Source organism: Eptesicus fuscus, chromosome 8 (genome assembly GCF_027574615.1).
Source record: "Eptesicus fuscus isolate TK198812 chromosome 8, DD_ASM_mEF_20220401, whole genome shotgun sequence".
Lineage (NCBI taxonomy): Eukaryota > Metazoa > Chordata > Mammalia > Chiroptera > Vespertilionidae > Eptesicus > Eptesicus fuscus.
The window spans coordinates 86,897,303-86,919,373 of record NC_072480.1 but is presented as its reverse complement, the minus strand read 5'-3'; the positions used below and the strand labels follow the sequence as shown (position 1 = coordinate 86,919,373).

Below are 22,071 nucleotides of genomic sequence, written 5' to 3'. Positions count from 1 at the left end.
GACTCTTTCTGACCAGATGTGAAATTTTAAGGCTTCTTGGATCTAAGCAGAAAATGGACAAAGCACTTCAATACCCTGAATTTTTTTGTACAATTTTCCCCCAAACCACAGCCATATAGGTCTGTGTCCTAAAGTATAAGGGAATATCACGAACTTCCCATCTGGGAACAGTGGGTTTCCTTTTTAAAAATATATATATTTTATTGATTTTTTTACAGAGAGGGATAGAGAGTTAGAAACATCGATGAAAGAGAAACATCGATCAGCTGAACTCCTGCACACTCCCCACTGGGTATGTGCCCGCAACCAAGGTACATGCTCTTGACTGGAATCGAACCTGGGACCTTTGAGTCTGCAGGCCGGCGCTCTACCCACTGATCCAAACCGGTTAGGGTGTGGGTTTCCTTTTTGACCTCTTTCCAGATTAAATCCATATTTTAGAATCTCTTATACTAGTACTAGAGGCCCGGTGCATGAAATTCATGCACTGGGGGGGGGGTGCCCTCAGCCTGACCTGCACCCTCTCCAATCTGGGAGCCCTCAGGGGATGTCCTACTGACGGGATGTCCTCTGCAGAAGGCGACCAGGCTGATCAGGGGAAAAAGCCACCCCCATCACCCCGCTGCTGCTGCCACTATCGGCCACCACAGCCATCAAGGTGTTTTCATCAACATGGACTTCAGTCTCTTCACCACGAAAAAATGACAACTTTCTTTAAGCATTTTCAAGATGTCTCTTTTATAGGATATGACATTTCTTTCTTTCTTTTTTTTTAATCCTCACCTGAGGATATTTTTCCATTGATTTTTAGAGAGCGTGGAAGAGAGAGGGAAAGACAGAGAGAAATATCAATGTGAGAGGGACACTTCGATTGGTTGCCTCCTGCATGAGCTCTGACCTGGGCCCCAGCCAGGGAGGAGCCTGCAATCTAGGTACATGCCCTTGACCAGAATCAAACCTGGACCCTGCGGTCGGCAGGCCGAGGCTCTATCCACTGAGCCAAACCAGCTAGGGCAGGTATGACATTTCTTAGCCTCTCCAGCAGCAGACCTTTGTTTTTTCCTCCAGGAGTGAGATGGAAAAACCCTAGATCACCTTCTTGGATTCTTAATATTCAAGTTACCATGAACACTGAGAGTGGCGTAGGGGGAGCTTAGCCAATGAGCTGTCAGAAAAGGTGTTTCCTCTGCAGCTCACACGCAGAGTGGGACTGCCGGCGTGTGTGGCTTGCAGGCCCTGTTGTCTGCGGGCCTGTGCCATCCGTGGCTTGCCTCACCGCGCACGCAGTCCCCTCCCACCCACCTGTGTGCGCAGCCTCCTCCTGAGCGGTCGTGATGCTACAGTGTCCTGGCTCATTTGCATATTATCTCTTTTTATATATATCTAATCTAATAATAGACAAATATGCAAATTGACCGCACCTTCGCTACACCTAAGCCACGCCCACCAACCAATCAGGACAAGTATGCAAATTACCCCAACAAAGATGGCGGCTAATTTGCATATCAAGACAGCGTCGAAAGAAGCCAAGAGCTGCAGAAGGGAGTAAAGCTTCGAAGAAGCAAGCAAGCCGGGGGGGAGGAGAAGGGAGGAGCGAAGTCAGGGCCGGGGGCGAAGGGAAAAGCAGGCAGGCTGGAGGAGAAGGCAGGGCGGGCGACAAGGGAGGAGCGGAGGCAGGGCCGGGGGCGAAGGGAAAAGCAGGCGGGCTGGAGGAGAAGGCGGGGCGGGCGACAAGGGAGGAGCGGAGGCAGGGCCGGGGGTGAAGGGAAAAGCAGGCGGGCTGGAGGAGAAGGCAGGGCGGGCGACAAGGGAGGAGCGGAGGCAGGGCCGGGGGCGAAGGGAAAAGCAGGCGGGCTGGAGGAGAAGGCGGGGCGGGCGACAAGGGAGGAATGGAGGCGGGGTAGAGTGCAGCAGGAAATCCTATTGCAGGATTTTTCCTGCAATGGGAACGCTAGTATATATAATAAAAGGCTAATATGCAAATTGACCGAATGGCAGAATCACTATGAGGTGCACTGACTATCAGGGGGCAGACACTTAATGCAGGAGCTGCCCCAGGTGGTCAATGCACTCCCACAGGGGGAGCGCCACTCAGCCAGAAGCCGGGCTCACAGCTGGTGAGTGCAGCAGTGGTGGCGGGAGCCTCTCCCACCTTTGCTGCAGTGCTAAGGATGTCCCCCGAGGGCTCCCAGACTGTGAGGGGGCTCAGGCCTGGCTGAGGGACCCCTCCCAAGTGCACGAATCTCGTGCACCGGGCCTCTAGTGTATATATAGATGCTTTTCCCTTCAATATCAGTTGGAATGCTGTTGACTTTGTTACAGGATAGTAAGAAGCTAGAAAAATTCCAAGGCAGGAGGAATAGAAAGACTGAGACAAGAAAATTAACCCTTTGCACTCGCTTTTTTCTCGATTCCTTTCTTCTATTCGGGATTTAGTTTTTTAAATACCCCAGATTTTACAAAGCACGGCAGTAGAATAAAAAACTGGAGTTTCTTTTCATACAAACTTATTATTTGGATTTTTTTATATTTCAAATTATTGATACATTCAAAGAGTATAAAAAGAGCTGCTACCGATGCTAACCGTGTCGAGTCACACTCGACATCTGAGTGCAAAAGGTTAAACAAGGCCAAACAGTTTGGCAGCCTGCAGCCAGCTTGAAATAATAGCAAGGACACTTGAGAGTAAATGGTTAATGTGTCCCCAACGAATGCAGGAAAGGAGGGGGAAGAGAAGGGAGAGAGAAGGAGGAATCTTAATACAATTAAAGAATGCAAAGCTTAAATTACCCTGAAAGTATTAAAAGACATCAGAGAGAGGAGGGAGGAAGGGGAAGAAAGAGTGCAGTCTTATCTCACCCCATCCCTAAAAAGAAAAGCCACCAGTCTCAGGGCTTAGCAAGATAAAATTGCCAGGGGCTTCTCTGGGAATTCTGGGAAAGCCACAACCAAGTAAAAGGGGGACCTTGAAAATTAATCTGTACCAAGATATTCGGTAGAGGAATTAAATCTATAGACAGAAAAGTATATAAGGCAGAAATCCCCACCCCATTCACTCCTCAGATTAGCGGAGAGAGCCCACTGGCACTTTATGTCAGATAATAGATTTGCTTGCTTTGCTCCTTTAATAAACTTGCATGTTTTATTTCCTTAATAAATTACTTCTTTAATTAATTTGCTTTAACACAATACAGTTGTCTGGAGTCACTTGCCTTGAATTCATTCATAGGAGAAGAACCCAGATGGGGACAGCTCTCTCCCTCTGACTTAGGGAGCTGGCTGAAAACACCTCTCTGGTGTCTATGAGAGGTGCCTGTAGCAACTTCAAGTATAGAAGAAACCCACTCAAACTGGCTTAAACGTAAGTTAACTTCTTATAACAAGAAATTCAGACATCAGGCAGCCTTTGTCAGGGCTGATGATTTCATAGCTCAGATGTTAAGAATTAAGGTTTTTTTTCCCTACCTTTTTGTTCTGCTATTCTCAGCTTTAGGGTATGCAAACATCATTAGTCTCTCCTTATTCTAAGAGTGCTATCAGTGGCTGGAGCAACAAGCTTCCTTGTTCACATCAAACTGGCTTTTCTTTCCAGAGACTCTTCCCCACCCACACTCCAAGCCAATATGTTCTCAGAGTGTCACTGGCTCAAAATGATTTGGCTCTGCCCACTCTGGAAATCATAAATAAAGTGAATAAAACTAACCATGCTCAGCCTACTCACCAGGAATGGAATGTGAATTGAGACGTCAAGTAGAAATTCAACCACAGCATCAAGCTGGGTACTGATTTTCTTTAAAACGATATCCTTTTATATATTTACTAGAGGCCTGGTGCACTCAATTCATGCATGGGTGTGTGTGTCCCTCAGTCCAGCCTGCACCCTCTCCAATCTGGGCTCCCTCTCACAATCCAGGACTGCTGGCTCCCAACCACTCGCCTGCCTGCCTGCCTGATTGTCCCTAACCGCTTCTGCCTTCCAGCCTGATCACCCCCTAACCACTCCCCTGCCAGCCTGATCGACGCCTAACTGCTCCCCTGCCGGCCCGATCGCCCCTAACTGTCCTCCCCTGCAGGCCTGGTCATCCCAACTGCCCTCCCCTGCTGGCCCGGTAACCCCAAACTGCCCTCCCTTGCCAGCCTGGTCATTCCTAACTGTCCTCCACTGCTTCCCTGGTTGCCCCCTACTACCCTCCCCCGCAGGCCTGATTTCCCCTAACTGTCCTCCCCTGTAGGCCTGGTCACCCCCAACTGCCCTCACCTGCCAGCCTGGTCGCCCCTAACTGCTCTCCCCTGCAGGCCTGGTTCCCCCCAACTGCCCTCCCCTGCTGGTCTGGTTACCCCCAACTTCCCTCCCCTGCTGGCCTGATTCCCCTCAACTGCCTTCCCCTGCAGGCCTGGTCCCCTCCAACTGCCCTCCCCTGCAAGCCTGGTCCCCCCAAACTGCCCTCCCCTGCGGGCCATCTTGTGGCAGCCATCTTGTGTCCACATGGGGGCAGCCATCTTGTGTTGGAGTGATGGTCAATTTGCATATCACTCTTTTATTAGATAGGATGATGTTTTAAGGTAAGTTATTGTAAAAAAAAAAAAAGGATCAAACTGATATAAATAAGGTAATGGACTTAAGAATTCAGTTTCTCTTTTACCCATAAGATGGGATCAAGTTTCCTTATTCTTCACAACATCTCTCAAGATTTTTAGGACGAATAATCAATCCCTCATCTGTACACCTATATCTTTATTATAACATTATATTTAGCTGGACATTTTCTCCATTAGAATGTAAATTCTTTAAGGCTGAGGAGAAAACATTTTTCTCTAAGGATATCAAAGACAGTCTTTTCCACCTGCAGTTGGGGATCTGTATATGAGAAGAGTCAACTGTAGAGGTGGTCAGTGCCCCAATCCCAATACTGTTCAAGGGTAAACTATAATATCTGAAATGGTAGGCACTCAATTGTTTAATGAATGATCGACTACATAGATATTTAGATTAATGTGTTCTTGCTGCTTTCACAATTAGTAAGTGGTAGATGGCATGTAGATAAGAAATGGAGATTGGTATCTTTTTGTAGCAACTTTCTTTTGCTGAGACCACAGATTTATAAACTCCTCTAAGGGAAGTGATAAAAAGAAAAGCCAGAGGCAATCAATGTTATTAATACTTTATTTTTTCATTCTATTATTCTGCTAACCATTCTTATTTACTTACCCTTTTGTTTTTCTTTTCTACCTGTGCCTTACCACTTACTTAAGGGAACTTCCTATCATTCACTTTTTCACATATAAAATTAGGCTAGGTTAAATAAAAATTCAACCTAATTTAATAATTAAGTACCCCCTGTTTTGCCAGACTCAGTTTCTTATTATGAACACAAAAACATATAAAAGGAAACTCACAATGTAGTAGGGAAATTAGACAAAACCAATGCATTGTGGTTATTTCTATAAAATCAGTATAAAGTTCTACAGGAAACAAGTGAGTTTATCTAATTGGACTAGAAATCAATATATTCTATACCTATTGGTCATTTAAAATGATTAACATGTCTTGCATTGTTGGGTAGTTGTTCTAACTTTTCTGTAACATTCACATGGAGAAATAACAGGTTGAAAATAAAATGTTATATGGTGGTGGTGGGGACATTATGAAAAAGAACAAAATTATTAAATGCCTAAAAGAACCGAAATCAAGGAATAATGCCCCAAATTCATTTTTGATGAAACTGTTATTTCTGTCTACAAGGGGTAGGATATATCCACTCCATTTTACTTTTGCTCAAAACTGGGATTTTTAGATAACAAGAATATACCATCAACTAATTCTATCATTCCCATAAGATCTCCCCAAAAACCACTGAGTGGGACAATATGTGTGAGTCAAGAAGAATTGATTCTAAAACAAAAAAAGAAACCCCAAACATTTCAAAATGAGTTCTAAGGATGGGTCCATTAACTTTTAAGATAAATGCAAATTGGTGAAGGAGGTAAGTTCAGATAATGAAAAAACTAAACTGAATTTTGTTCACATAAGATCTATACCTATACATATAAAATGTTTACCATGAGAACTTTGAATATGCTCTGGTTCTTATCAAAATAACATAATGGAATGTGCCTTCCCAAAAAGGAAAAGGTGTACTTTTAAAAAATTAAGTGTAAAAAATAGTGCTTCTAGTGGAATAGCTGGAAATAGCCAGGTATTATCTTGCCTAATAAAAACATCAACTCAGTCTTTGAAGTGTTAAGTCAAGAAAAGAGTTACGTTTTAAATATTTTAACTGCTGTTTTATATAGCAGGAGGTACAAAGAAAATTTTACCAAGATTAAAAAGTTAGGAATGTCTGAAATCTAGCTAATCTTATATAATAAAAGACTAATATGCAAATAGACTGAATGGCAGAAAGATCGGTTGCTATGACATACACTGACCACCAGGGGGCAGATGCTCAACACAGAAGCTGACCCTTGGTGGTCAGTGCGCTCCCACCAGGGAAGCGCTCCCACAGGGAAGCGCCGCTCAGCCAGAAGCCAGGCTTATGGCTGGCGAGTGCAGTGGCAGCGCTAAGGACCCCTCAGGGGATGTCTGTCTGCCGGCTTAGAACCGCTCCTGCTAAGCTGACAGGCGGACATTCCCCGAGGGGTCCCAGATTGCGAGAGGGCGCAGGCCAGGCTGAGGGACACCCCCACCCCAAGTGCATGAATGTCGTGCACCAGGTCTCTAGTTAATGTATAAAACTCACTAATCAAATCTCACATTTAGCTTTTGACTATCACAAAAGTCTATAAGAAGGCAACAAAAAATAATGAATAAACAAAATCTGTACTTATTTTCTTAGTAATATTTATAAAACCTCAAATGGTAGAAATAACAAATTTATAGAAGACTTTATAGTAAAAACAAACAAAACGAAACCTCAAACTTCTTTAGGTCATAGTAACTTACCTCTTAGAAGTAAAACTGTTTTCCAGATCCTTATTGTGAACTAGTTTTGTATCCCCAAATTGCCATGATGACTGTAGATCACACCTTACATCAAGTCGGCACTGATTAAGAGTGTCATGTATGAAACTATACTCTCTAGTATTGGTGAAACAAGATGACAAGTAAACTAAAGATAAAGAAAAGGGCAAGTGGTTTGCATTTAAAATTACATCCTTGTACAACGACAATTGTATATCTGATATATGACACAAAATAATCAAATACTAGAGCTTTTTCCTTTCTTCTGCTTGTTTTGGGTTTATCATGTTACTAGAGGCCTGATGCACGAAATTCGTGCAAGGGTAGGTCTTCCTTCCCCTGACTGCCATTACCGGCTCCCCTCTGGCCGCCAGCACCAGGCTTCCCTCCAGCTGTCAGCACTTGGGACCTGGGCTTCCCTCCAGCTGCCGGCAGCCGACCCCACCCCCCACCTGCACCCACCTTGGCCTGGCGTTGCCCGCATCTGCTGCCACTTCTCCCTTCCCCCTCGACTGATCACCCCGCCGGCCGGTGGCTTGGGCCTCCCTCTGTGGGGTGATCATGGGGCAATGGCGGGCCCCCCTGACCAATCACATCGCACCCACATTGGCTGGCCTATTGCCAGTACGTGTCATAACGTGGTCGTCCAGATGGTCATTCTGCTGTTCGGCTGATTTACATATTACGTTTTTATTATTATAGATTCTTTTTCTAATTTCTTCAGGTAGAAGCTTAGATTACCTTCCCATTCTCTAATGTAAGTATTTAGTGCTGTAAATTTGTGAGCAATGCTCTGTCCCTCAAATTTTAATATGTTGCATTTTCATTTTTATTCAGTTTAAATGTTATTTTCTCTTGAAATCTCATGACTATTTAGAAATATGCTGTTTACTTTCCATGTGCTTGGAAACATTAATTTCTAGTTTTCATGTGGTCAGAGAACATATTTGTATGACTTCAATTCCTTTAAATGTCTTAAAATATGTTTCATGGCCCAACGTACTATCTTGAGTATCAAATGGCAGCTTAAAAAAAATGTCCACTCTGCTGTTGTTGGGTAATGTAAAAACATCAATTAGATCCTGTTGGCTGACACTATTTAGTTCTTCTATGTCTTTGTTGATTTTCTGTGTAAGTAGTTCTATCAATGGTTGGGAGAGGAAAGCTAAAGTCTTTATAATTCTGGGTTTGTCCCTTTCTCCTTTCAGTTCTATCAATTTTGCTTCATGTATTTTGAAGCTCTGTTGTTTGGTGAATACACATTTAGGATTGTTATTATTAGTGCTGTGACCCTTTCATTATTATGCAATATCCGCCTTCTTTCCCTGATCATTTTTGTCCCTCTGAAGTTTATTTTATCTGATATTAAATAGCCACTCCTGCTTTATTTTGATTGGTTGCATAGCCTGTATTTCTCCATGTATTTATTTTCAACCAAACTGTAGCACTGAATGTGAAATGGATTTGATAGTATATAGTTGGTTCACATTTTTTTTAATCCAGTGTCAACCTCTGTCTTTAGTGTATTTAGATAATTTACATTTAATATAATTAATATGTTAAAGCTTAAACCTGCCATTTAACTGTTTATTTTTCTCTTAGCTACTTAATTCTCTATTTCATTTTCCTGCATTCCTGTGGGTTACTTGAACATTTTTAAAATTCCATTTTTATTAGGAAGTTTTAATTCTGATTCACATGAAGTTGCAATATATAGTGCAGAAAGATCCTATTAGCCCATTTACCCAGTTTCCTTCAATGGTAACATCTTGCTTCATAATTGTCTTAAATACTTCCTCTATATTCACTGAGAATGTCTGAAAATGTTATAATTTTTGATCCAACTGTCAAACATAATAAAAAAAACTCAAGAGGAGTCCAGCTGGCATGGCTCAGTGGTTGAGCATAGACTTATGAACCAGGAGGTCATGGTTCGATTCCTGGTCAAGGCATAAGCCTGGGTTTTGGGCTCAATCTCCATTGTGGGGTGTGCAGGAGGCAGCTGATCAATGATTCTCTCTCATCATTAATGTTTCTATCTCTCTCTCCTTCTCCCTTACTCTCTGAAATCAATAAAAATATATTAAAAAATCTCCAGAGGAGAATGATCTATAATAATAAAAGAGTAATAGGCTAATTAGACCGGACAGCCAAACGACCTTCCAGATGTCCTTCTAGATGAAGCCAGGGCTGCGAGGGTCAAGGCAGCCACCACAGCTGCGAAGGCCAAGCCCCCTGCACAAATTTCGTGCATCAGGCCTCTAGTCTACTATATTTCTCTGTATTTTTATTCTCTCTTTTGTTCTTAATATTCACAGTTTCTTTCTTTTGTCATTTTCTGTTTGGATAACTTTGTTTAGCCATTCTTTTAGGATGTATCTGCTGATGAAAAATTCTCAGTTTTACTTTTTTGGCGAATGTCTATTTCACTTCTCCTGAAGGATATTTTTTGCTGGGTATAAAATGCTGGATTGACAGTTCTTTTATTCCTGCACTTGAAAAATGTTGGCCATTTCCTCTGGGCTCCATGATTTCTAATGAGAAATCTACTGTCAGTTAAATAATTTTTCTCCTATAGATAACATGTAGATTCAAGTTTCAAAAATTTTTTCTGTACTTAGTTTTCAGAAGTTTGATTATGATGCACCGTGACATGGACTTCTTTGGGTTTATCCTGTTTAGGGTTTATACATCTTTCTGAATGTATAGTTTTATGCCTTTTGCCAAATTTGAGATATTTTCAGCCAATATTTCTTCAAATATTTTTTCAGCTCCACACTTTTTCTCTTCTACTTCTGGGACTCCAGGATAAAGATATTGTATCTTTTATTATTATTCCACAGCTCCCTATTGCTCTGTTAAATTTTTCTGTTTTCTCTATATTGTTCAGGATGGATAATTCCTATTGATATATCTTCAAATTTGCTGATTCTTTCCAATGTCTTTGCAGTTCTTCTCTGGACCCCATTCCAAATAAGTTTTTATATAAATTATTGTATTTTTCAGTTCCAAAACTTATACTTGGTTCCATATTACATTTTCCATTTATTCGCTTATTTTTTATTTTTTAAATTTGTTTCAAGAGTGTTTATACTTGCTTGTTGAAACATCATTATGATGGCTGCTTTAAAAGTTGTGTCAGATAATTTAAATATTTGTTTTATCATTGGTGGCTTCTGTTGATGATCTTTTCTCATTCAAGTTGAGATTTTCCTGGGTGGTGGTAAGATAAGTAATTTTTATGTTACATTTTGGCCCTGGCCAGTGTGGCTCAGTTGGAGCATCATCCCATACACCAAAAGGTCACGGGTTCGATTCCTGATTAGGACACATACCTAGGTTGCGGGTTTGGTTCCCAGTTGGGGCACATACAAGGGGCAACCAATGATGTTTCTCAAATCAATTTCTCTCTCCCTTCTTCTCTCTAAATAATCAATAAACATATCCCGGGATGAGGATTAAAAAAATTACATTTTGGTCATTTTAGTATTGTCAAGAGACTCTGGATTACATTTAATCTTGTTTTAACAAGCCTCTACTAAAACTGAACTGGTAGAATAAAGTGTGCCAATAGGGAAAGTGGGGGGTACTGAATCTTCACGATCAGGCAGTGTTGAAGTCCTGGCTTTCCAAAGGGTCTCCACTGATGCCCTGGGGGGATGCCCTGTTAACCATTACAAAGTGGTGGAAGTCCACTTTCTTACTCAGCCTCCACTGACACTGTGGGAGGCAGACAGGTGCCTTGTTACTGGTGGGTGTAATAAATTTCTATGTTCCCTACTTGGTCTTCACTGACTCTATCTAGTCCCAATGAGGAGCGATTCATCACCACAGGGCAGGGGTAGAAATCCACTGACACTGCAAGGGCAGAGGATGGCAGGGAGGAGAACTTGTTACTGCCACGAAGGGGACAGACATAGGTGGAAGTTTATGCCTCTACTTACCTTTGCTGACAAAGGTATAGGAGCTAAGCTGCCCCCACCAACCTATTATTTTGAAGGAGTAGGGTGTTTATTATCAAATATGCTTCTACCTTCCTAGGATGTCCCTTTCCCAGTACTTGGCAACAGAGAACAGATTTTCTTGGGACTTTTTGGGTCTGTGACAATTGGCATTCCTGAGTTGTGCGCATACCATCTGAGATATGGAGGAAATAAAAAGAAAATCCAGAGAACTTACTACTATGTCATTCCTTGAGTCTCTGGGTCCCTAGCCAGTCTGTCATCTTCGCTCCACCTTTGGAAGTCTTCTTATGTTTGTTTTATTTATGATGTCCAGTGTTTTTTAGGTGTACTTAGGAGGGACAGGAGGAATGTCTATTCCATTTTGTGTACATGTGTGTTTAAGGCATTAAAGGCCCGACTTAAGCTAATTTTATAGTCAAAATAGAAGGTAAACATAGACTAAGAAGCATAGAAATGAAGTAATAGTTATGAAATAACCCCGTCTTTCATAGAAATATTATTACCTTTCCCAGCTGCCCTCCTAATCTTGGGAATGGTAAATTTCTTCAAAGGATTGTCTTCTACACCAGAAATCGATAAAGATTCACTGGCTGAGTTCATTTTCCACAGTGGCTTGTGTTTAGCAATCTCTTTCATTTCCATTTTTTTGGTGGCCTAAAATCAACCCAAAGTTATTAAGCAAAAAGTCAATAAAGATATGAGGCAATGGCAGTAAAATCATTTAAAAGTTCTTACATGGAATTAAATAATGCTATATTCTTGGCCACAATGACAATAGGTTTCAATCTCAATTTGCCAGGTTAAATATTTATTTTGTAGTTTCTAATAGACTTTTTTAACTCATGTAATTGGGTAATAAAAAAGCCTCTGTGTTACTGAAAAGCTTAATAACTACAAAACACTTTTTTTTTTTACTAACATTTGGTAAAATTCTTGCCAAATCCTCTACTTCTTACATTTTCATTTTCATTTTTTTTACCTCTGTGAATAGACAATACTTTATAAATCAGAATCTCTGGCTTTGGAAGAACTTATGAAAGTTGTAAACCAATTATTGCATGGCTAACCCAACAAGTGATGGCCTAAAACAGTTATTCATTGACTGTTGTTCCTAAATATCACTCTACAAATGGTTTAAGACATCATATATTGTCATTCTAGTAGTAACAAATTCCTTTGCTTTCCTCCTCGCTTCTTTTCCCAAACCCTCTTTCCCCTTCCCCACAATGAATTCACTTAAGGAATTCACATAATTTGATTCTTAACCTTTCAAGTAGAATTCATATTGGATATCAAAAGAAAGCTATGGAGCCCACCACATATGTGTGAACATGTATTTTTCATACCATTTCATAATCTAGTTAGTTCATGGGCCTCCTGATATCTATCAACTGCTTAGCTCAAACATTACATCACAATTCAAATTAAGAGCTGTCAAAATTCCACAGAAGGATCACAAAGGATAAGATTCTACTGAAGGTTCATGAAGGATTTTCCCCCTAATCCACCCTTCTCCTCCATTTATGAAAGGTCAGCTTGCACTATCCCAATCAATTGTGGATTAGAATAGAAACAGACATCTCCAGGAAGAGAAGGAACTCAGTCTTTCATCAAGCCACACTGATAGACACTAGTGGTGTTGACCTTTAAGAAGAATATACTTAAAAATCTACCAGCTCCAGAGAGAGCTACCAAGACTGTCATAGTCACCTGGTAGTTTTATAAGGGGGAAAAGGGAGAATAATTTATTAAAATGACTTATATGACAAAAAAACTCTTCAATTAATCATGATCTATGCCTACCCCCCACAAAGGTATATGATCATCAGTTGAAAATACTTTACTTGAAGAGCTACATGCTGTAACAATACTTAATATTGCTTTTAAATACAGTTAAATTATATTTTCACTAAAGGTGAATATTTCAGATGTATGTTTTTTTTCTAAAATGTTTCTCCAATAGTAATAAAGACCTGAGGAATTCACTTAATTTGTTCAGAAATACTACCTCAAATTAAGAATAAAACAAGGACACACATTATCACTGCTTTTAACAATATGTGAGAGGTGCTCACAATGGTAGAATAAAAAGTATAAAGGAACTAAAAAGCTAACGGGAAAAGGAAAATGGCTTTTCTAGGAGTGAGATGAGTTTCAGCTTATAAAAGAAATTTTAGACCTAAATACTATAGAGAGATTAAGAATAAATTTTATTTAGAAAGGCAAGAAAAATCAGGTTATAATATTAGGTGAAATACCGAACTTCTTTAAGGCTAATAATAGTATCAAGTGTCTCACATGGATACAGATCCTGGTCACAGTTAACTACACACAATTAACCATTAGTGTAACTCTGAAGCCTATACTATGGAATCAAGTTATAGTTTGTCAAGAAGCACAGTATTGTAAAGTTAACTAGGTGAGAAGGCAAGTGATGTTGGTTCTAATTCTAGCTCTGCAAACCAAATTAAACTTGGAGAAGCCACTAACTTCCTGTACAGTGCATTACTCTGTGTGCATTATTGAGAGACTAATTAGTGGCAAAGGAATAAATACCTTTTATGTCAATAGCCAAGTCAAAAAACTTTATACTCTCAAAGTCCATTTTAAAAGAATATTTGTACTGAGATTCCTAAGTCTATCGTTAAAAATTAAAGACCTGAATGCTTGAGACTTCTGGTAATAGATTAGAGATTACTAAATTAATCTGCAAAATCTTTTACCTAGTTACTATAAGAATCTTTAATAAGAGTACACTGTAAATAGAAATAAAAACAAAACAGTACTTGGTATTTCAACTGAACTTAAGAGAGTCCTAATAATAAGAATTAACTATCAGTTATGAAAAGGTTTTCTAATATAAGGCAACGTAGGATGACTTTAGATACATGAAGCATTATTGAGAAAGTTTTTTTCAGTCCTCTTTCAAACTTTTACATTAATCAGCTTTTTAACTTACCTTTAACATCTCTAAAAATGTGCTCTCTCTTTAACAAAAAGAAACAATGCCTCAGTTTCAGGATTTTTTGGCAAATAATACTGTTATGTTTTAATTTGTATTTACTAATACCTTTTATTTGTGCCATATAATACTGACTTTCCACTTATTTTCCATCCCCAAATATACTTAAGTAAAAAATAAATCTATTGTTAAATTACTAAAGTATTTTTGTAATTATGGTATGCAGATATGACAAAAAATCATTCCCCTTCTAGTAATCTCAGGAAAGAGTTCCTGAAGAATAAATGATGAATAAATAATGTCCTTGGAATTTTAGTCACAATCACATAAATTCTGAGTTCTTGAGAGTTCTAAATACTTGAGACTAAGATTACTTCTAATAAACAAAAGGGTAAATCAGATCATACATATGATAAACTAAATATACACTTAGTGAGATTAAGCCCACTAAGTGTATATTTATTTTATGTATATATATATTTAGTCCAAATTTTTATTGGACACATCAGGGGTTGGCAAAGTATAGCTTGTGGACCAAATCCAACCCACTACCTATTTTTGTAGGGGCCACAAGATTAAGTGATTGGAAAAAATCAGTAATAATATTTAATGTCACTTAAAATGATCTAATATTCAAGGGTCCATAGTTAATGAAACACAGACAGACCTAGTCATCTACTGTCTATGGATGCTTTCCTATTATAAAGAGTAAAACTGAATAAATGTGACACAGACAGTATAGCCCACAAGGACTAAAATATTTTCTATCTAGCCTTTTACCGAAAGTTTGCTAACTCCTGCTATAGATGAAGCAACTAAGTGTCAGAGTTGAAACAATAAATATAGGTCTCATGATATCCATTTCAGGGATTTCTCCTCCTACACTCTCACTGCTGCAATGATCTCTACACTATATTATGAATTTCATCCCTACCCACTTTGCTTCTCTCTATCCTGCTCAACAGCATATTTTAAATAGGCTCAAACCTGATCATTTAAAAAAACAAAGTAAACAAAACCTGCCAGGGTCATATTTAATTTCCACCATCATTACTCTACCTAAACAGCAATCTTCAGACATCCATGTCCACAACAGTCTCTCTCTCACTCACATTAGCACACTTCTGGTTCGGAACTTACTTGGCCTCTCTACATTTGATACTCGACCAATCAGCTCTTCCTGAGTTTTGTGACTTCATAATCCTGACTTTACAGCCACTTCTCAAGTAGTACTTTAAGTCTTTTTATAACTCATCTTTCTTTAACTTGCCTTTATTATTATAATTACTTTTTTCACTTATATAAGAAAATAATAATTAAAATTTATTATTTTGTCTCTGCAAGCAATAAAAATAGAACCTGGTGCTTTTAATTTGCATTTCTTTTACTATCACGTAGTCGAGACTGAGTCATCTCATTTACTTTTTTCTGTGAATCTATTGTTTCTTTTTCTCCCATTTTTTGCTTACAAGATGGTTTTTTAGTTAATGATTTGTAAAGACTCTATATAGAAAGTAGTTTTTAATTTGTCGTAAGTGTTCCAATAGTTTAATCTTTTAGTTTTATGGCATTTTCCTTTCATAGCAGAACTTTACTTTTTGTGTAGTCTAATTTCTCAATCTTTTACGTATTATAATGAATCTTTATACTATCATCAATAGTGTATGAGAGTTCCATTTGCTCCACATCCTGATTGACACTTGATATTGGCAGACTTTAATTTTTGCCAATCTGTTAGGTGCAAATAATATTGTGGTTATTCTGCATTTTTCTGATTTTAATGCCATTGGTCATCTACTGAGTATATTTTGGCCATTTGTGTTTTCACATCTGTGAAATGCCTGTTTAAGTATTTACTCACTTTTCTATGAGGCTGTTTATTCTATGTATTTGCAAGAAAGCTTTTTGAGATACTAACTCTTCACCTATTACACATGATGCAAATAATTCCCCCCACGTTTTAAACTTGTCTTTTCACTTTTTTGAACAGAAATATTTAATTTTAATTTAGTCAGAATTATGAAGTTTTCCTTTACATTTTGTGCTTTCTTTTTTGCTTTTGTTCAACTTCAAGAAATAATTTTCCCAAAGGTCATAAAGACAATCCCCATATTATTTTCTAAAAGTTTTATAGTATAGCCATTCACCTTTAAGTCTTTAGTCTGCCTGAAATTCATTTTTGTCTAAGGTAAGTAAGGATTCAATTTTTCCACGTGCATATCAAGCTTTCCTTGCCCCGTTTATCTAGAGTACCATCTATGACATAAATCAATTTTCCATAGAGGCATGAATTCTAGGCTCTCTGCTCTGTTTTATTGGTTGTGGTGTTTTTCTGCAACCCTGTATTATTATCATACTATAAATAAATCTTGATATATGTCTGGGCATAATCAAAAGAAAAGACAAATCTTGTTCTTCCAAAGCATCTTTGCTGTTACACACACATCCTATATAATAAAAGTGTAGTATGCAAATTGTCTCTTCGACTGAGAGTTGGTCCAAGGAGTTTGGCCAGGGGGCAGGGGCCAGCCGGGGGAAGGAAGGGAGGCCCCTGTGGCAGCAGGCGGCCAGGGGAAGGGAGGGAGTACCCAGCCGGCAGTCGCTAGGGACCCCATCAGTGCACAAATTTAGTGCACTGGGCCTCTAGTTTTAAAATAAGCTTGCCTAATAAGAAATCTTATTTAGGTTTTAATTGGAATATCATTGACTCTACTGATCAATTTTGGAAGAAATGACATTGCTATATTAGTCTTCCACCTGTGAATATAGTATATCTCTACAGTTATTCATGTCATTAGTATCTTTCAGTAAAGGTTTATAATTTTTCCCCATGAGGGTTTTACACATTTTTTTTTTCCTGAAGCCTTTTAAAAAAATTATTGTTTAAGGTATTACAAATAGTAGTACATAGGTCTCTTTTTTTTCTTCCCCACTGACCTCCCCGCGGCCTTCCTACACATTTTAAAGTATTTATTCTAAGGTACTTTATAATTTTTCAATTACATGATATCTTTAAAAGTTACATTTTTATTCACTGCTATTATGTTTAAAATGGTGTTAGGATAATGATAATAATAAGGGCTAACATTTATCGCTAACACTTACTAGGTACCCTTTATCTAAGTGAATTAGATATATATTGATCAATTTAATGCTCATAATATCCCTATGAGACACCCTTATTTTAAACTAGAGGTCCGGTGCACAAAATTCAGGCACAGAGGTGGGGGGAGGGTCCCTCAGCCCAGCCTGCACCCTCTCCAATCTGGGCCAATTCTGGTGGGATCAGGACTAAACGGGCAGTGGGATATCCCTCTCACAATCCAGGACTGCTGGCTCCCAACTGTTTGCCTGCCTGCCTTCCTGATTGCCCCTAACTGCTTCTGCCTACCAGCCTGATCACCCCCTAACCACTCCCCTGCCAGCCTGATCGACGCCTACAACCCAGGTATGTGTCCTGATGGGGAAATGGAACCAATGACCTCTTGTTTTTTGGGTTGATGCTCAATCCATGAGCCACACTGGCTGGGCTTTTTCTAATACTTTTGATGCACTGATGATTAAATATGGGAATGTGGAACTCACAGATATGGAGGGCTGCCTTTATAAGTGATAATGACAGTCATCTTGGTCTTTTCCTTAATTTTAAAGAGAATATTTTAATTCTTTTACAATTGAATGATAAATTCTATTATTTTGTGTGTGAACATAATGTATCAGGTTAAATTTTCCTGGGAATAAATCCTATACTGGCTGTTTTCTCTCTCAGCACTTTGAAGATATTATCCCACTATTTACTGCCATCCACTTCTCCTACTAAAAAATCACCTACATATTGGCATTAATTTATAGGCAATCTTTTTCTCTAGCAGCTTTTAAAATATTTTTGTCTCTGATGTTTTGCATTTTCATCATGATGTTGTATTCTAATTATCTGATGGATTTCTTATATCTAAGGTTTGATTATCTTGGACAGTTATATGCAATTCTCAGCAACTTTACCTTTGAATATGGTTCTATTTCCTTAGAATAAAACTTTTAGTTATGTATGTTAGAACTTCTACCTTTATTCTTCAAATATGTTAACCCCTAATTCATATCTTTCATTTCTTCCCTAGGCTTCATTCTCAATGAAGTTGATTTAAAATCAATACAGTTTATTTTATACACACACACCGAACACACACCTGTGCATGGGGAGGGGGCTAATGTGGCATCTGGTTTTGCTTAAAAATTATCCAGTTTATAAATGAAGCTTGATCAGGGCTCATTATAACATTCTATTTTCATATGTGCTTGAATTTTTTATTATGTATGAATTATAAAAATATAAGTATAAGAGATTTTTATTAAATGTGTATAAATTATCTTGGAAAGAAATCAATAGCTTTAGTTGCCTATAGAGAAAGGAACACTTGGTGATTTAGGAATGAGAAGGAGAGCAATTTATTAGTTTATATCTTTATTACCTTTCCATTTTTTGGCTTTGTAAATTTAAAACCTCTTAAAAAATGAAAAGACTCCATTTACTATAGAAACAGAAAATATAAAATACCTAAGAATAAACTTAAGAAATAGCTAGGGTTGGTAGGTAGACATCTGAAAAACTCTTCAGGATCATAGAATATTTGTCTAAAAACAGAATACGCATAATTTATTTTTGAGAAGTACTTATTATTATGACTGTAAAACCTTCTGACATTTAGTTTCCAAAATTGAAAAAAAAAAAGTTTCCAAAATTGATTCAATTTTCTCCGCATCCTCGCCAGCATTTGTCATTTGTTGATGATAGCCATTCTGACAGGTATGAGATGGTACCTCATTGTCATTTTGATTTGCATCTCTTGGATGATTAGTGACTTTGAGCATGTTTTCATATGTCTCTTGGCTTCCTTATGTCTTCTTTCGAAAAGTATCTATTTAGGACCATTGCCCATTTTTTGATTGGGTTGTCTTCCTTTTATTAAGTTCCCTGTAAATGTTGGAGATAAACCCTTATCGAAGATATTGTTGGCAAATATGTTCTCCCATGCAGTGGGTTTTCTTGTTGTTTTGTTGATGGTTTCTTTTGCTGTGCAGAAGCTTTTTATTTTGATGTAGTCCCATTTGTTTATTTTCTCTTTAGTTTCGATTGCCCTAGGAGCTGTGTGGGTGAAGATATTGCTTCAGTATGTATCTGAGATTTTGCTGCCTGTGGATTCCTCTAATATTTTTATGGTTTCCCATCTTACGTTTAAGTCCTTTATCCATTTTGAGTTTATTTTTGTGTATGGTGTAAGTTGGTGGTCTAGTTTCATTTTTTTGCATATGTCTGACCAAATTTCCCAGCACCATTTATTGAAGAGACTGTCTTGACTCCATTGTATGTTCTTGCCTCCTTTGTCAAATTTTAATTGAGCATAGTGGTTTGGGTCGATTTCTGGGTTCTCTGTTCTGTTCCATTGGTCTATATGTCTGTTCTTGTGCCAGTACCAGGCAATTTTGAGAACAGTGGCTTTGTAATATAGCTTGAAATCTAGTATTGAGATCCCTCCTACTTTGTTCTTCTTTCTCAGGATCGCTGCAGCTATTTGTTTGTTTTTTTAAATTCCAGATGAATTTTTGAGAGTTCTTTCTAGATCTGTGAAATATGCTGTTGGTATTTTAATGGGGAGTGCATTTAATCTATAGATTGCTTTGGGTAGTATGGACATTTTAATGATGTTGATTCTACCAATCCATGAACACGGTATGTTCTTCCATCTGTTTATGTCTTCCTCTCTTTTTTTCAATGTCCTGTAGTTTTCTGAGTAGAGGTCTTTTACCTCCTAAGTGAAGTTTATTCCTAGGTATCTTATTTTTTTGTGTGCAATGGTAAATGGGACTGTTTTTTAAAATCTCTTTGTAAGTTCACTATTGGTGTATAAAAATGCCATAGATTTCTTGGCATTAATTTTCTATCCTGCTACATTGCCAAATTCATTTATTAAGTCTAATAATTTTTTGATGGAGTCTTTAGGGTTTTCTATGTACAGTATCATGCCATCTGTGAATAAGGACAGTTTTACTTGTTTTCCAATTTGGATACCTTTTATTTCTTCTTCTTGTCTGCTCACTTTGGCTAGCACTTCCAGCATTATATCGAACAGGAGTGGTGAAAGAGGGCATCCCTGTCTTTTTCTTGTTCTTAAGGGAAATGGTTTTAGTTTTTGCCCATTGAGTATGATGTTGGTTGTAGGTTTGTCATATAAGGCTTTTATTATGTTGAGGTATGATCCTTCTATTCCCACTTTGCTGAGCGTTTTTATCAGAAAAGAGTGTTGAGACTTTGTCAAATGCTTTTTCTGCATCAATTGATATAATTATGTGATTTTTGTCTCTCAATTTGTTTATGAGATGTATCACATTTATTGATTTGCAGATATTGAACCGGCCTTGCATCCCTGGAATAAATCCCACGTGGTTGTGGTGTATGATCTTTCTAATGTAATGCTGTATCTAGTTTGCTAGAATTTTGTTGAGGATTTTAGCATCTATGTTCACGAGGGATATTGACCTGTAATTCTCTTTGTGTGTCTTTATCTGGTTTTGGGATTAGGGTAATACTGGCTTCATAGAAAGAGCTTGGAAGTGTGCCTTCCTCTTGAATTTTTTGGAATAGTCTGAGAAGGATTGTTTTAGTTCTTCTTTAAATGTTCAGTAAAACTCCCCTGTGAAGCCATCTGGTCCAGGGCTTTTGTTTGCTGGAAGCTTTTTGATTACTGTTTCAATTTCATCAGTAGTTATCGGCCTATTCAGTTTTTTTTATTCTTCCTGATTGAGTTTTGGAAGCTTGTATTTTTCTAGGAATGTGTCCATTTCATAGAGGTTGTCCAGTTTGTTGGAGTTGTTCATAGTATTTTTTCATAATTGTTTGTATTTCTGTGGGGTCGGTTGTTACTTCACCTCTTTCATTTCTGATTTTGTTTATTTGGGTCTTCTCTGTTTCTTGGTGAGCCTGGCTAGAAGTTCATCAATCTTTTTATCCTTTCAAAGAACCAGCTCTTGGTTTTATTGATCTTTTGTACTGTTTTTTTTTTTTTTTTGGTCTCTTATGTCGTTTATTTCTGCTCTGATCTTTATTATTTCCTTCCTTCTGGATACTGTGGGCTTTTCTTGTTGCTCTCTTTCTAATTCTTTAAGTTGCAAGGTTAGATAATTTATTACAGTTTTTCTTGTTGTTTGAGGTAGGCCTGTGGAGCTCTGAACTTCCCTCTCAGGACTGCTTTCATTGTGTCCCATAGATTTTGGATTGTTGTGTTTTCATTGTCATTTGTTTCCAGGATGCTATTTCTTCTTTGATTTCTTTGGTAACTCAATTATTGTTTAATAGCATGCTATTTAGCCTCCAAGTATTTGATTTTTTTCATTGTTTTTATTGTAGTTCATTTCTAGTTTTATGCCAATGTGATCTGAGAAGATGCTTGTTATGATTTCTGTCCTCTTGACAGAAAGACTTGAAGAGACTTTGCCTGTGTCCTAATACGTGGTCTATCTTTGAAAATGTCCCATGTGCACTGGAGAAGAATGTATATTCTGTAGCTCTGGGGTGAAATATTCTGCAGATGTCAATTAAGTCCATCTGATCTAGTGAGTCATTTAGGATTGCTGTTTCTTTGCTGATTTTTTGTTTAGAGGATTTATCCAGTGGTTTCAATGGGGTATTAAAGTCCCCTACTATGACTGTATTGCTATCAATCTCTCCCTTTATATCTTCCAGAAGTTGTTTTATGTATTTGGGTGCTCCTATATTGAGTGCATATATGTTTACCAGAGTTAAATCTTCTTGTTGAATTTCTCCCTTTAGTATTATGTAGTGGCCTTCCTTATCTCTTATTATGACCTTTACTTTGAGGTCTATTTTGTCAGATATAAGTATCGCAACCCCAGCTTTTTTCTCATTCCATTTGCCTGAAAAATATTTTTCCATTCCTTCACTCTCAGTCTGTGTGAATCCTTTGTTCTGAGGTGGATCTCTTGCAGACAGCAAATATATGGGTTATGTTTTCTTATCCATTCAGCTACCCTATGTCTTTTGATTGGAGCATTGAATCCACTTACATTTAATGTTATTATTAATAAGTACTTGTTTGTCATCATTTTTATTTTTAATGTTTGTGTTTCTTCTTGCCTTTCTGTTTTGTCTTTTTACAGCAGTCCCTTTA

The 22,071-nt window shown here is 38.1% G+C and overlaps 1 protein-coding gene across 3 annotated transcripts in view; it reads right to left on the bottom strand.

The window, feature by feature from the left end:
• Positions 1-22,071, bottom strand: part of TEX15 (testis expressed 15, meiosis and synapsis associated) — an 87,710-nt gene that overhangs the window by 47,932 nt on the left and 17,707 nt on the right. For 2 of the 3 annotated variants that reach the window (XM_054720064.1, XM_054720066.1), the window contains exons 1-3: positions 14,948-14,984; positions 11,430-11,580; positions 6,944-7,109 (exon numbers count right to left, since the gene is read on the bottom strand). In XM_054720064.1, coding sequence (XP_054576039.1) covers positions 6,944-7,109; positions 11,430-11,568 — 305 coding nt within the window. In that variant the 5' untranslated portion in view covers positions 11,569-11,580; positions 14,948-14,984. Of the gene's footprint in view, positions 1-6,943; positions 7,110-11,429; positions 11,581-14,947; positions 14,985-22,071 lie in introns of those variants that run through there. The other variant, XM_054720065.1, reaches the window with a different exon arrangement.